Source organism: Pleuronectes platessa, chromosome 9 (genome assembly GCF_947347685.1).
Source record: "Pleuronectes platessa chromosome 9, fPlePla1.1, whole genome shotgun sequence".
Taxonomy (NCBI): Eukaryota; Metazoa; Chordata; class Actinopteri; order Pleuronectiformes; family Pleuronectidae; genus Pleuronectes; species Pleuronectes platessa.
The window spans coordinates 26,308,615-26,321,680 of NC_070634.1; the positions used below are offsets into that span (position 1 = coordinate 26,308,615).

Below are 13,066 nucleotides of genomic sequence, written 5' to 3' on the forward strand. Positions count from 1 at the left end.
ATTTTGTGAAAATGTTTTACTTTCCTCTAATATTCTAATATTCAGAGCTTCACAATTCCAGATATTTGATAAAAAAATGGGATTTAATCCAAAAGTGAAGCAATTATAAGGACTCAACCAACTCTGTGCATATTAATGGTTTTATTAGATAAAGATTCCTCTCCTCCTGTGGTAAACCCCATGTGTAGAACGAGCGACGGCCGAGAGGAGGTTCCACGTTAATGTGTTCAGAGAGCAGCTGGTGACACACACAGAGAGAGAGAGACTAATAAATAGAGTGTCGGGAGCTGAGTGCTGCAGACAGGAGATTTTGTGTAGAACCACCTCGTTTAAAGCAGCCCCCCCCCCATGAGAGCTCAGCCAGGGCCTGAATTAGATCACATGCATCATCTTCCCTGTGTGTGCGTGTTGTTGTTGTACTGCGTTGTGCGGCAGTGAGCCACCTCTGTATCCCCTCACATATCACCTCCACCTCCACGTCATCTGGCATGTAACCTGTGTCGTGTCTAACAGGGGCGTAGCAGCAGGGGGCCGCGAGCTGAGAGAAGGCCCCGAGAATGGCTGATTGCATTCGTCCAGTTTGTGAGATTCTCCTAAAATTCTATGAGCGTCTTTTTACAGGAGGCCGCACCGACAACGTGTTCAGAAATGAGGCCTCGGGCCAAAAGCTCATAATTGTAGAGGTTTGGATGAAAACTAGTACGTTTTAATATTTGTGTAAGTTTGATACTAAAAGAATCGTTTTGAAGATGTAGTTTGATATCATGTTTTTCTGGTAGGTTGTTAGGTTTAGTCCCCCGGGTCCCTTTTGCCCTGGAACATGCATGTTTCTCTGATATAGGCTGAGTTGGCAGAGTAAAATTGGTCTGAGACTTTTTGGTGACCTCCAAAAGAACAATCCAGTTTCGCGGCGGTTCTTGATATAATAACATATCTCAGGTTTGTCACAGTGGCTCTGACCCAACAGGAAGTAGGTCATGTGATCAGGCAGGTTTTAAACCCTCAGGTTATTTTCAAAGTTGCCTTGACATCAGTGAAGTGCGAAATTTTCACCAAACAATCTTCCTGGTGCAATTATGACCTGCCACACATACCTCAGCCGGGTGCGTCCAGTGTTTCTTAAGAAGGGAATTAAACCAACGACCTGGTGGTTTATCTGTGTGAGGAGATCTCGTGTTTCCTGCTCTGTGGCACTTTGACGGAGCGACGCTGCCGTGTACTTAGGAATTACTTTAGTCATTTGATAATGATACGTTATATAAAAATAACTATGCACCTTCATGTGTGTATAAATAAGTCCCAGTGTATTAAGTCTCAAAATAGAAAAGTTATTCATTAGAAGCAGGAGCAGGATAGTTAAATAGATAATGCGGAACGCAGAGGACGATATATTAGAAGTTTATTCATATTGTGATGTCATGTAAAAGTTGTAACTTTCTTAACAGTATTTTTAAAGACAGAACAAGAAGTCGATCAGTCATCATCGACCTGAACACTGAGGCTCGGTGTCGAGGCCCAGACTCACTTCTTTAACGAGATGGTACAACAATTAAGATAAGACCACGTGAGATTTACCTCCCTCTCTCTCTTTCGCTCATTTAGTCTCCCCCCCCCCTCTCTCTCTCCCCCTCCCTCCCTTTCTCTGCTCCATTCATTCTCTTTCTCTCTCTTTCTTATTCTCACTCTCTCACACTCATTCCCTTTCCTTTTCTCATTCTCTCACTCTCTCTGTCTCACTCCCTCTGTCACACTTATTCCTCTCTTTCGTTCTCTCCCTCGCTCTCTGAATCTCTCTCTCTCTCTCTCTCTCTAACTCTCTCTTTGTAGTGTGATTGTAAAGAATGTTGTTTAAAGAAGGGAAATTATATTCCCCTTTGATGTCTGCTGACATCACACACGCACGCACACACACACACACACACACACACACTTCATCCAAACTTTATTATCAGAACACGCAAACAGACTAAACACACATTTCACTTTCACTGGAAGTGACTCAACTGCTCAGTTTCAGTTTGACCTCAGTGGAAGTGAACAGTCACCTGAGTACAGTCTATCCTTCTCTCTATCTTCTTCTCTCCATCTCCCCCCCTCTCTACCTATCTATCTGCCGTTCTCTCTATCTCCTCCTCATTCATCTCTCTCTCTCTCTCTCTTCTCTCCATCTCCCCCCCCTCTACCTATCTATCTGTCGTTCTCTCTATCTCCTCCTCATTCATCTCTCTCTCTCTCTCTCTCTCTCTCTCTCTCTCTCTCTCTCTCCCTCAGTCTGCAGCTTTCTGCTGACTCCAGGAATTATGATCTGTTTCCCGTCCGCAGGAATAATAGAATAGAAGGGAGGGGGGGGGGAGAAGCGGGTCGGCAACAGCTCTGTGGAACAGTAGTAAGGAGTCCAGCTCCTCTGTGGTTACACTCGGTGTGCGTGTGTGTCTGTGTGTGTGTGTTTCTGTGTGTGTGCACAAATGCATTTATATCCAGATGTGTGATTTTCCCTCGTTATTTCCATAAACTTCACACATTAAAAGATTACCCTTGGACGTGAACACACACACACACACACACACACACACAGAAACGTGACTGTAACTTCGATTAAAGGCCATAAAACTTCGGCCTCCTCCCGTTATCTTGACAGTTAGCGCCTCACGTATACAAGCGGGCGGCCGATCTCTCTCTCTCTCTCTCTCCCCGAAGCGCTGCCAGAGCCTCTGGGCACTTAACACTATCGGCAGTGAGATCCAGCGGCTCGAGTGTGTTTCGAGTGTGTGTGGAGTGTGTCCTCAGCCGCGTAAATATTTATCACATGGCTCCCCCAGGAATTTTAATGAGCACTGATGGAGGGCAATCGACACAGCTGAGCCCAGAGGAGAGAGAGAGGAGGAGAGAGGAGGAGGAGAGAGGAGAGGAGGTGAAGTGACAGTCTGTGATGTTTTGGGTTTTGAAATATCAGAACTGACTTTTACTGTTTTCCTGTGGAGATTCACATCTTCCTGCTTTCTGCTAATTGTTTCCTGTTGTTTCCAATGTGTGTGTGCGTGTGTGTGCGTGTGTGTGTGTTTGCCACCTTTGCTCCTTTTGCAAATGGAGTTTACTCTTCTTAGAGTTTAGGCTGGCCTACACGTGTGTGTGTGTCTGTCTGTGTGAGAGTGTGCAGTGTGTGTGCAGTGTGTGTGTGTTGAGTGTACATACTCATCAGGGTGACAGGGCCACCCTTTAGAGGTCACTTAACACATTGTGTGCTGGCCAAGCTGCATGGGGAGTCAGGGAAGGAAACCTGAGCTATAACTCACACAGCACTCCCTCTCTCTTTCTCTAACACACACACACACACACACACACACACACGCACACACACTGCGCCTGGCCTTTGACCTCTGGTTGTAAATGGCAAATGACTGTCTTGGATTCCTACAGACACAGCAGCTCACAACTCACTGAAATGTACCTAAGTGATGCTCAATGAAAAAAGAGTGACACGAGGGCACGCACACAGTTGACCTTTGACCTCCATCATCGGCCCAAATTAGAATCAAACCCACACGAGTAAAGAAGCAGAAAATATCAGGTTTATTCCCAAATGGTGAAAAATACGTCAAACATTTTCCATAAAAGTTAGTTTCCTAACTTAAAAGTGGTTTAATGAGAAAAAATAATATTAACGTATTCCAGTAACATTCACATAAAAACTACAAATGTCCTTTATTATCAAGCTGAATAAATAAATTGCCAACGCATTGATTTAATAAATACAACTGAAACATGATGAGTAATAAATTGAATTTCACTCATTTTATTATTTAATCCAGATGAGTTGCCAAAAGAATAAGTGACGGGAAATTATAGATCCAAGGGAAAGAAATAATTAATAAAAGAGAAAAGTTACAAAAAGGCCGGAAAATGGAACAATAATAAAGGTAAAATAAAATAAAATCTTTTTTATAACATGAAGCTATTTGTCTTAGTGAAAACTCATCGGGTTTCTTGTGTGTGATTGGTCCAGAGCCGAGGTTTCGATCCTGTCCCTCAGTTTGAGAGACGCTGCGATGCCTCAAATTCAAAATCCCTTCATTGCCACGGTCATATTTATGTCTTATAATAACGCAGAGTATTTGTGATAACAGACAGACCAACGGAATGCACATTACACATAACCACAGAGCTCTGATTCCACCCCCACCTCCTCCGCACGTCCCTCCTGAAGCGGAGCTGTGTGCTCTGAAGGAAGTGATAAGTCGAGGCAGCGCCGGCGGAGGTGCGTTAGAAACTCACCAGTGACAGATCTGTGACTCCGGGGCGAGGAAGCTCTCTCTCTCTCTCTCTCTCCCTCTCTCTCTTTTCTGACTTTTCTTGTTTCTCTTCTTTCACCTCGACGCGCTCACACACCAGGTGTCAGGGACATTTTGTGAATTTGGCCATGAAAGCTTGACATAGTTTGTTTTTCAGAAGATATTAAACATTTTTTACTTCTTGTTGGTGAAAAGGCTTCGTGCTGCTTCCACTCGTTAAGTCTTTATCGTTCTAATTACACAATGTTTTCCTGTGTCAGAGAAAACAAGAGACCACAGTCTGCTGCTCACACATTCGAGCCTCAGCCTCTCCAGTCGTCCTCTGGCCTCTTTAAAGCCTCTAGCCCATAATACTGTAACAGTAATTAACCTTGATCTGTGTCTCAGACTGGAAAGTCCTTGAAAAGTCCTTGAAGTTGAGGTTTCAGACGTTGTGGGAACTCTGATGTTCCTGCTGACGGACAGCAGATCTTTTTTTCTGTCTCCTCCTCACGTCCCCATCGCTCTGGTGATAGTAATTCATCCTGGATATAAAAAGAGCAGGAACAGGGGCGGAGCTCCTCCATCCAAACTTCAGCGAGGTCAAAGGTGGGAACATCTGGGCCTGGTCGGAACATCTGGGTCTGCTGGGGACACAGAGGCCGTGGGCTCCAGGCTCTCGCTGCGTTCTCGGCCGCTTTATCAGATTTTCTTTGAAGTCTCTGCAGCCTCATGTCCACTACTGTACAAATACCAGAGACGCTACTGGACGTCCAAAACCACATCACAGTCTCCCAGCGTGCAGCCCTCAGAGACATGAGAGACAGGACAGGATTGTTTTTGCTTTGGCGAGCGCTTGATCTGTCTCCCGTACGAGGGTTCCCAGAAAGACGGGAAAAACAAATGTAATTAAGGGACATTGAGCTTTTTTATTTTTTGTATGTCCTTCTACGTGTCCTCACATACGACTTGTGCTGGTGTTTACATGCAGCTACATGTTTGTGTGTTTGCCCTTGTGTGTTCGGGGGGGGTCAGCCTCGGTGTGGCATGTGATTTATTGAAAGGCCTCGCAGTGATACCAGAATTCCTTTGCGTTAAATGCCTGCTCTGAGCCTCCTTTTTACTGGCTGTGTGCTCTATGGAGCATGATCGCACTCTATTTGTCTCTCACTCTTACATTTCCAAGGATTATTTTTTATGGCCTCTCGTCTTTATTAGAGTGGAGCGAGTGTCGGGAGAAGGGAGAGACGGGAGATGTGGGAAAGGATATCACACGTACTCGGAGGGCAGGTCTAGAAAACGCTTCTATTCTGTTTCTGTAGTCCTAGATTTTCAAATAGATTTTTTAAAGTGCTAAAAAAAATTGTCCAGCACAGAAATACAATCATAAAATTATTTAAAATACTTATTTCAGAACATTTTCATAAATAAATGTAGATAAACTAACTTTGTATAAACAGAATATTATCGTCAAAATCTCTGAGGTCACAAAAACTAAACTTAAGGTTGAAATACTGAAAGACTTTAATTTATTAAAAGAGAAATTATAAGGTTATTATAATAGAACCTTCAGTTCTTCATCAGACTCATTGCTGATCTGTTTTCTGCTGGATGAGTGATTCTCGTCCTGGTTCCTCTGAAAGACCCGAGACCTTCACCTCAGACCTGGTTTTCTTAGATTGGTTAAACAATGTTTTTGGAAATACCTTGATATCTGATGTCATCAACCCATTGATGCAGCCAGTGTCTTTATTGATGATGTGTTATAGAACCATCTCCGTGCTGTGGAGTGAGTCCTCCTCCTCAGCTGCTTCATTCTGTTTTCCAGCTCCAGTTTTCCATCCTGAAACTCTTCAGACTTTTCTCGTTGAGTTTCTGTTTTTCATTGCGTCCTCGTAGCGTCTCATCATTTTTTAAGGGAATGGAATTATGTTTTTTTTTGATAATACCTGAGATTAGAATACCATAAGAAAACGATAACACTTGTTGATGTGACTGTGGTCGACACCAGGAGCTGGACCCTTTCTTCATCCAGTGCTCCTCTGGATTAATCCAGCTGTTATGGACTGTTGTCTCTCGTTCATCCTGCAACACGCTGTCAGATGCTCACATTGTTCATATCTTCAGTTTGACTTGTTTAATGTTCAGAAGACGTTTTGTCACGGCCAGGTTTTCAGTTTTCCTTCCACCAGTTGTTATTGTCAGCGCTACATATTTTCAGACAGAGGCCGAGCGCTGCTTTAAACAGGATGTACCAAAACGTTCGGTTTGGTTCCAAATCGGATCCATATGAAGATTATATTGTGCCCCCATCTGTTAGTGGTTCACGTTGAATTATTCGCTACATGCTCTGTTTGGGGTGAGTTCACTTGGCCGCAGAACGCTCTTGTTAGCAGTTTGGAGGCGGATTTGATTCCAGCGCTGAGCCGCCCTGCAGACGGATCAGCGAGGGTGAGATTGTCTGTCACCTGCAGAAATCCTGCTGGAGAAAGACCAGGCGCAGGATTAACTTCCTGGAGGCCGGACCGTGTGGTTAGCAGGCGAGCGTCCCATTTCAACAGATGTTCTCCTGCCAGGTTCAGGTGGAGATGGCCAGGCACGACGACGAGGAGGAAGAGGAGGAAGAGGAGGAGGATGATGATGCTGCACGGTGCAGGTTAGAGCTCTGTGTCTGAAGCTGGTGCCAGTAAGATGCCAGTATAGATACCAGAGCTCCTCTGGTTTGGAATACCTTGATATTGGAACGTTCATGCGGTTAAACTTTGTTCCATAGTTCTCAACATTGATTTCTCTGTGTCTTGGCTCAGCTTCTGCTCGACTGGTGATTTCATGCCTTCATTTAAAAAAAGGATAAAGTCCAGTTCGGTTCCTCCGTGTGGCTTTGGCTTGAGGAGTTTGTCGCCCTCTGATTGGTCAGTTAAGAGTCTGGTCTGAGCCTCAGTGACATGTTGTCCTCACTCGTCCCCTCGTCCTTTTACGTCCAGAAGCTCAGAGTTTGTTTGACTTCATACACTTAAAATATGAAACCAGACAGAATCCAAACAAAGGCTCCTTCAGGGCAGCCAACTTTTCATGCATGTCCCCCCCCCCCCCCCCCCCTCCATTTTTGGCCTCTGCCTCCTTCAGGCTCATATCAGGTAAGACACTGAGCCTCTGATCAATACTAGATGTATAGAGAACATGTCACAGCTTCACACGAATCAGAATCAAGATTATTAACTTCAGATCAAACTCTGTGTTCGTGACCAGTTGTTGTTTTTATTCTCAAAACCTGAAACCAAATTGTTCCCAGTGGCTCCAGTGAATATGGTTCTAAAGCAAGTGGATTATTTGATATAATTGTGGGGTTAGTCGCTCCCGTTCATTACATTCAGTCAGATAATAAATTACGTCTCATTGCTGAAGGTAATTAGTCTGAAAATGTTTCCAGTTAGAGCTCCGGAGCCAAAAAGCATGAATATGATTAATGTACAGAGCGGCTCACATGAGAAGGAGCAGTTTGTCCTGCTGCTGCTTTCATCTGTCCGTCTGCAGGGGAGCCGTGTGAGCTTCACCCAGAATCCACCAGGGTTCCAGCTCTGACTCGGCCTCGCACACGGAACCGGCCTGTGCTTGTTTCTGATGTGTGTGTGTGTGCTCAGTGTCTCAGGCCTTTGTGTGTAAGTGTGTGATTAAGCGCCGTGGAGCCTCGGTGAGATGTGGGTCCCTGCTCTCTAACAGGCTGAACCCTGCCAGGGCTGCTGGGAGCGTTCCTCTGTAATAAGATCACCCACTACAGACATTTTCAAGAGGTCCAGCGTCAGATAAAACCACTGCTCCCAGCTCTTTATGGCCCCCAGTGTATTCTCTCCTGGGCTGTTTTTTATAGGTTGGGTCAGACGTCCTAGTTCCAGTTAATGGAAATCTGGTGTGTTTTTAACTTTGTGTCAGGAACCCGGGGAAGAACCTTTTCTCCATTTAACATGACACTGCCCCAGTGTACTGGGTCCATAAAGAAAACGGGACTGGTCTGCAGAGAACCCTGCTCAGCACCTATGGGATGAACTGGAACACAGACTGTGACCCAGTCCTCATCGTGGACCCTGCACAGCTCTTGTTGATGAGTTGGAGCTCGGAGGCTGTTATGGCAGCAGATCCACACAAAGCTCAAGATTCAAGCTTCTCGTTGATTTGGTAAAAACCTCAATCACGTCATCGCTGTATCACAAGTGGAAGTGACAAGTTTATCGAGATGTCTGACTTTCTGCGGGTTGTGTGGACCTGTAGTTGTTTGGACTTGTTTGGCAGGCGCTCACGTTACGAGCCGTGTGCACATGCACGGGATCCTCGTCCTCTGCCAAAGTCTGTCCAAGATGTGCGTGTGTTGTTTCCTGTGAATTCCTTGTGCATGTGCACACCAGTTACATTTCAGTCCAGTTCAGCCCAGTATGTGTTAGTGGGTAAGATCTACAGATACATTTCCTGGACAATAACTCTAAATATACTTTATATATCTTAAATTGTTTAACGATACACAAGTTGTGTGTAGTCGTGGGCAGGGACGGTGGACTCAGCCTCTGATGATGCATCTAGTGGCGTCAGCAGGAAACCTTGTGGACGAACGTGTGAGATATTAGATTTAATATCAGGAATATGCTGGTTCATATGTTCAAGTTTCCACAAACTGAGTGCTGTGTGTCCAGATACCTTTTGGTCACGTGAATGATCTGAGCCTCCGTGCAGAGAGAAGACGTGGCCGGCCCAGCAGGCCCAGTGTTAACGGAGCAGCAGAGAAGAGACATAAACATCAGCTGAAGTCTCTGTTTACCTTCCACAGGAGGATTTCCTCTGGAGGAGGAATTAGCTTCAGGATTAAGAAACACACAGTATCAGCTAATTGAAAAAAGAGGAGACTCTTCAGTATCGTGTTTCACCGCAGAGTTTTATTAGACCTCAGGAGGCCGACACATGTTTCTGACACAAACTGATGCATGAAAGATGAAATCCCCAGAAACACAGAGATGGAAATAGAAGCAGCAGAAGGAGCCGGTGGAGGAAAGATTTTCTCTTTCTCCTCCTCCTCCGGCTCTTTGGTGGTCCGAGGCCGGGTCTCATGGATCTTGAACCCGGTGCAAAACACAACAGGGGGGGAAATGAGTGAGGGGGTTGGAGGGGTGCGGGGGTGGGGTTTGGTGGGGGGTCCTGGGAGGGGGGGTAGGGGGGGGGTTACACCACCAGAGTCCCACAATTCATCATACTCTGGCACCGACGGGGGCCGTCTGGACAGATCGGTGGTGGGGAGCCGAGAGCGGGGATTGATGGCCAGTGAGACTCTGTGACCTCCCAGTTCCCCGAGAGGGGAGATACCGTGTGTGTTTTTATGTGTGTGTGTCTGTGTGTGTGTGTGACAGAGAGTTATCCCCCCCCCCCACCCCCCACCCTTGCCCTGCACCCTGTTGAAGACATCAAGTTCGGACATTGAGTCGAATCCAATGCTTGTTTACATCAGTAACAAATCAGCTGCTGCAGGTTTCTCCTCCAGATCAGACATGACAGATGATTTGTTTTTCTTTCTCCCACCTCTCTCTCGCTCTCTCTCTCTCTCTCTCCCTCCCTCTCTCTCTCTCTCTCTCTCTCTCCCTCCCTCTCTCCCTCCCCCCACCCCTCCTCCCTCCCTCTCTCTCTTTCCTTTCTCTCTAACAGGAATACCTGCAAGGTGACAGCACCAAAGCCTTCGAGAAGTTCGGTTGGAAGCCGAAAATCACTTTCAAGGTGAGCGATGAAAACACACCTGGTGGTTCTGCAGGAAGTTTGATCTCCGTGTTGAACAAGTGAAAAGTTTCACTCACGCGTAGAGAGACGTTGAAACATGAGGAGGACACACAGAGGAGAGAAGTGAAGGTTCACTCAGGAGGACGTGGAGGTGTCGGCTTGTTGTTATGAATTTACAGGACACGTTCAGAGAGCGGCTGTGATAATAACACAGATTTCTAATTATTAAATTCAACACAACAAATAGGGATCACGTTAAAAGAAGCATCAACCACAGAGGACAAATTTAATTCATAGAAAACAATAGAAAACCAACTTTCTACTGATAATAATTATATATTTTTTTTTTTATAAGTTACAGTGAAATTACTCTTTTTATTTAAAGCTCCACACTCGATTTTATTAAATCTAATTAAATAACACAGAATAAACAGATTAGTGTTATACTACATGTTATAATATTGTAAATGTTAAAAATCAAAACTGTTAATTGTGTTCCACTGATATTACAATAATTAATAATAATGTCAGAAACGTGTGTCACCAAATTTCTATCTGATGACTAAAGCTGAAATTTAGTTTCTGTCTCAGATATGAATATTTAATACTTTACTTAATATTCTTCAAACTGAAGCTGTAGTTATGAACATCCTGGATTCCGACACATTGATAAATTAGAGTAAAAGTAATCATGTGATCATTTTGAGAGAAAGATGCAAAACATAGGAAAGTTAAACACTTTTAATATGGTAAATAAAAGAGAAATAAAAAGCATTAAAAACATCAGATAGAGCCCAGAACTTTAAATGTGATGAAACAGGATCAATTGGGTTTGAAACCATTCACCACCCAGTCTCTAACTGACCTTGATGAACTGGTTTGACACCAGTAGACAGAGATAATAGAGAGTTTATGAGTCTGACAGTGAAAGTTTCTCTCATCAGTCGTCAACATAAACACACAAACTGCTGAATTCACCTCCGTGCTGCTGCTGGTTGTTTGTGGCTGAACTTTGACCTGTGACCCCCTCCCCCCCCCCCCCCCCCCCCTGCTGTGTCGCTGCAGGAGCTGGTGACGGAGATGATGGTGTCCGACATCGAGCTGATGAAGACAAACCCCACAGCCTGAGTGTGTGTGTGGGGGGGGGGGGGGGGGGGGGGTGGTGTGCTCCGTCCTGCAGCTGTAGCACTCCAGTGTCCTGAGGGTCACGCTGAGCTTTTACCTTTCCTGGCTTTTTCCAAATGAAATGATCATTTTTTTTTTCTCGTCTTCATGAAGAGGTTTGATTGAACCGCTCGTGGCCTTTGTCCCTGGTTGCTCCTGGTTGGTCCTGGTTGGTCCTGGTTGGTCCCTCGTCTGTCCCTCGTCTGTCCCTCGTCTGTCCCTCGGGATTATGATTGATTTGCTTTTATCGACACGCAGCGTAGAGGCCTTACATTCCACCGTATCATGTATATGTCAGTGTGTGTGGGGGGGGTGTGGGGTGGGGGGGGGATCTGTGGTTATTTATGCTTTTATGATTTATGTCTTTTTTTAAATTGTGGTCTGAGTTGATTTTAATATTCTGTCTTTTTAGAAGGTGAACGTGAAGAACATATTTTATCTTTGATCGGAGAACTTGAATCTGTGCTTTTTTATTACTGAGGCGGTGCAATAAAGAGATTTTTCACACATCTGTCTGTTGTGTGTTTTTTTTTTATTCCACACAAAGCGGTGATGAAGACGAGTTCACATGAGTACGAAGGTGTGTGTTTGTGTGTGTGTGTGTGTGTGTGTTGTTGTTGAGCTGGTGGCTCCTGCTTCTTTGTTTGTTTGTGTGTTTTAGTTTTTTCAGAGCTGCAGAAGAAGAAAGCTGCAAAAAAACATCCTGCAGGTGTGTGTCTTTGTGTGTGTGTGTGTGTGTGTGTCTGTCCAGGTTGTGTAGAGGTCGTCTGGCTTCTCTCTCTCTCTCTCTCTCTCTCTCTCTCTCTCTCTCTCTCTCTCTCTCTCCCTCTCTCTCCCTCCCTCCAGCTTTCCAGGTTTTTTATTTTTTCTCCCCTCGAGCACACTGGCCTCTTTTATTCGACAGGAAGTGCGTGTGTCTCGCGCTCGGGACTCGAACAGACCCGCTTTCAGCCGCGTCTTGTCTCCGCGGCTCCTGGAGCTCGAGGCCGTTAAACAGGGACGCGGCCGCGGACGCGAGCCGCCTCAGGTCCCGGGGACAGTTTCCGTCTCTTACACAAGTTAATTAAACGCGCTCACTTTTATTTCTCTTTAATATAATAACTCTGTCTGCAGTGAAACTTCCACAATAACATCTGTGATAATTAATCACCGAGTTAAATTAAAAACCCAGATAATTAATCTGTTTGCATCTCAATATTCCTCTATTAGATTTATTGAACCTGTTTCTGCAAAGTTATGTTTTTAAATAGTAGTTTAATTTATCTTTATGATGCATTTTTAATTCCCTGCATTCTGTTGGATTATTAAAAATATAATTTCCACCTATAACAAATGTGTAATTATGGGCTCTAGCCTACGAACCTTATTAGATCGAATAATATAATATGCATGATTTATTCTTTTAGCAGTATTCATAAGTATTTTGGTGAAGTTACAGCAGCTGAACGATAATTTAAAAGTAAAAGAACCACAAACTCAAATACTCTGATGTATGATGATTGTATTTGCTCTGCAGCAGAATGTTTCCTGTTCTGTATTTTATATTTGTTTTGATGAATTTTCAGTTTATTTTAATAAAATATGAAGCTTATTTGATCTTATTTAATAAATTGTTATATTTCAAACAATGCATCGTTTTTTCTTTCTGTGTATGAAGCTTCAAATCACAGCGTTTCCACCTGAACATGATGGAACTGGAAAATAAAGAAAAACTAATAAAACTAGAAGTAATCCGCAGTACTCCACAGTACTCCAGTAAATATACTTAGTTACTTACAGGTAGAACCGCGTGATGATATTTTTCTGTCTGAGATTTAGACACGAAACTTTTGGGACCTTTACAAAAAATAAGAAGTTTGTGTGATGGTGTTTGTGGAGATCAG

At 44.3% G+C, this 13,066-nt stretch overlaps 1 protein-coding gene across 1 annotated transcript in view; it reads left to right on the forward strand.

The window, feature by feature from the left end:
* Window positions 1-11,690, forward strand: part of gmds (GDP-mannose 4,6-dehydratase) — a 140,910-nt gene extending 129,220 nt beyond the window's left edge. Inside the window, exons 10-11 of the mRNA XM_053431249.1 lie at window positions 9,951-10,019; window positions 11,085-11,690. Coding sequence (XP_053287224.1) covers window positions 9,951-10,019; window positions 11,085-11,147 — 132 coding nt within the window. The 3' untranslated portion in view covers window positions 11,148-11,690. The remainder of the gene's footprint in view (window positions 1-9,950; window positions 10,020-11,084) is intronic.
* Window positions 11,691-13,066: the final 1,376 nt, after the last annotated feature.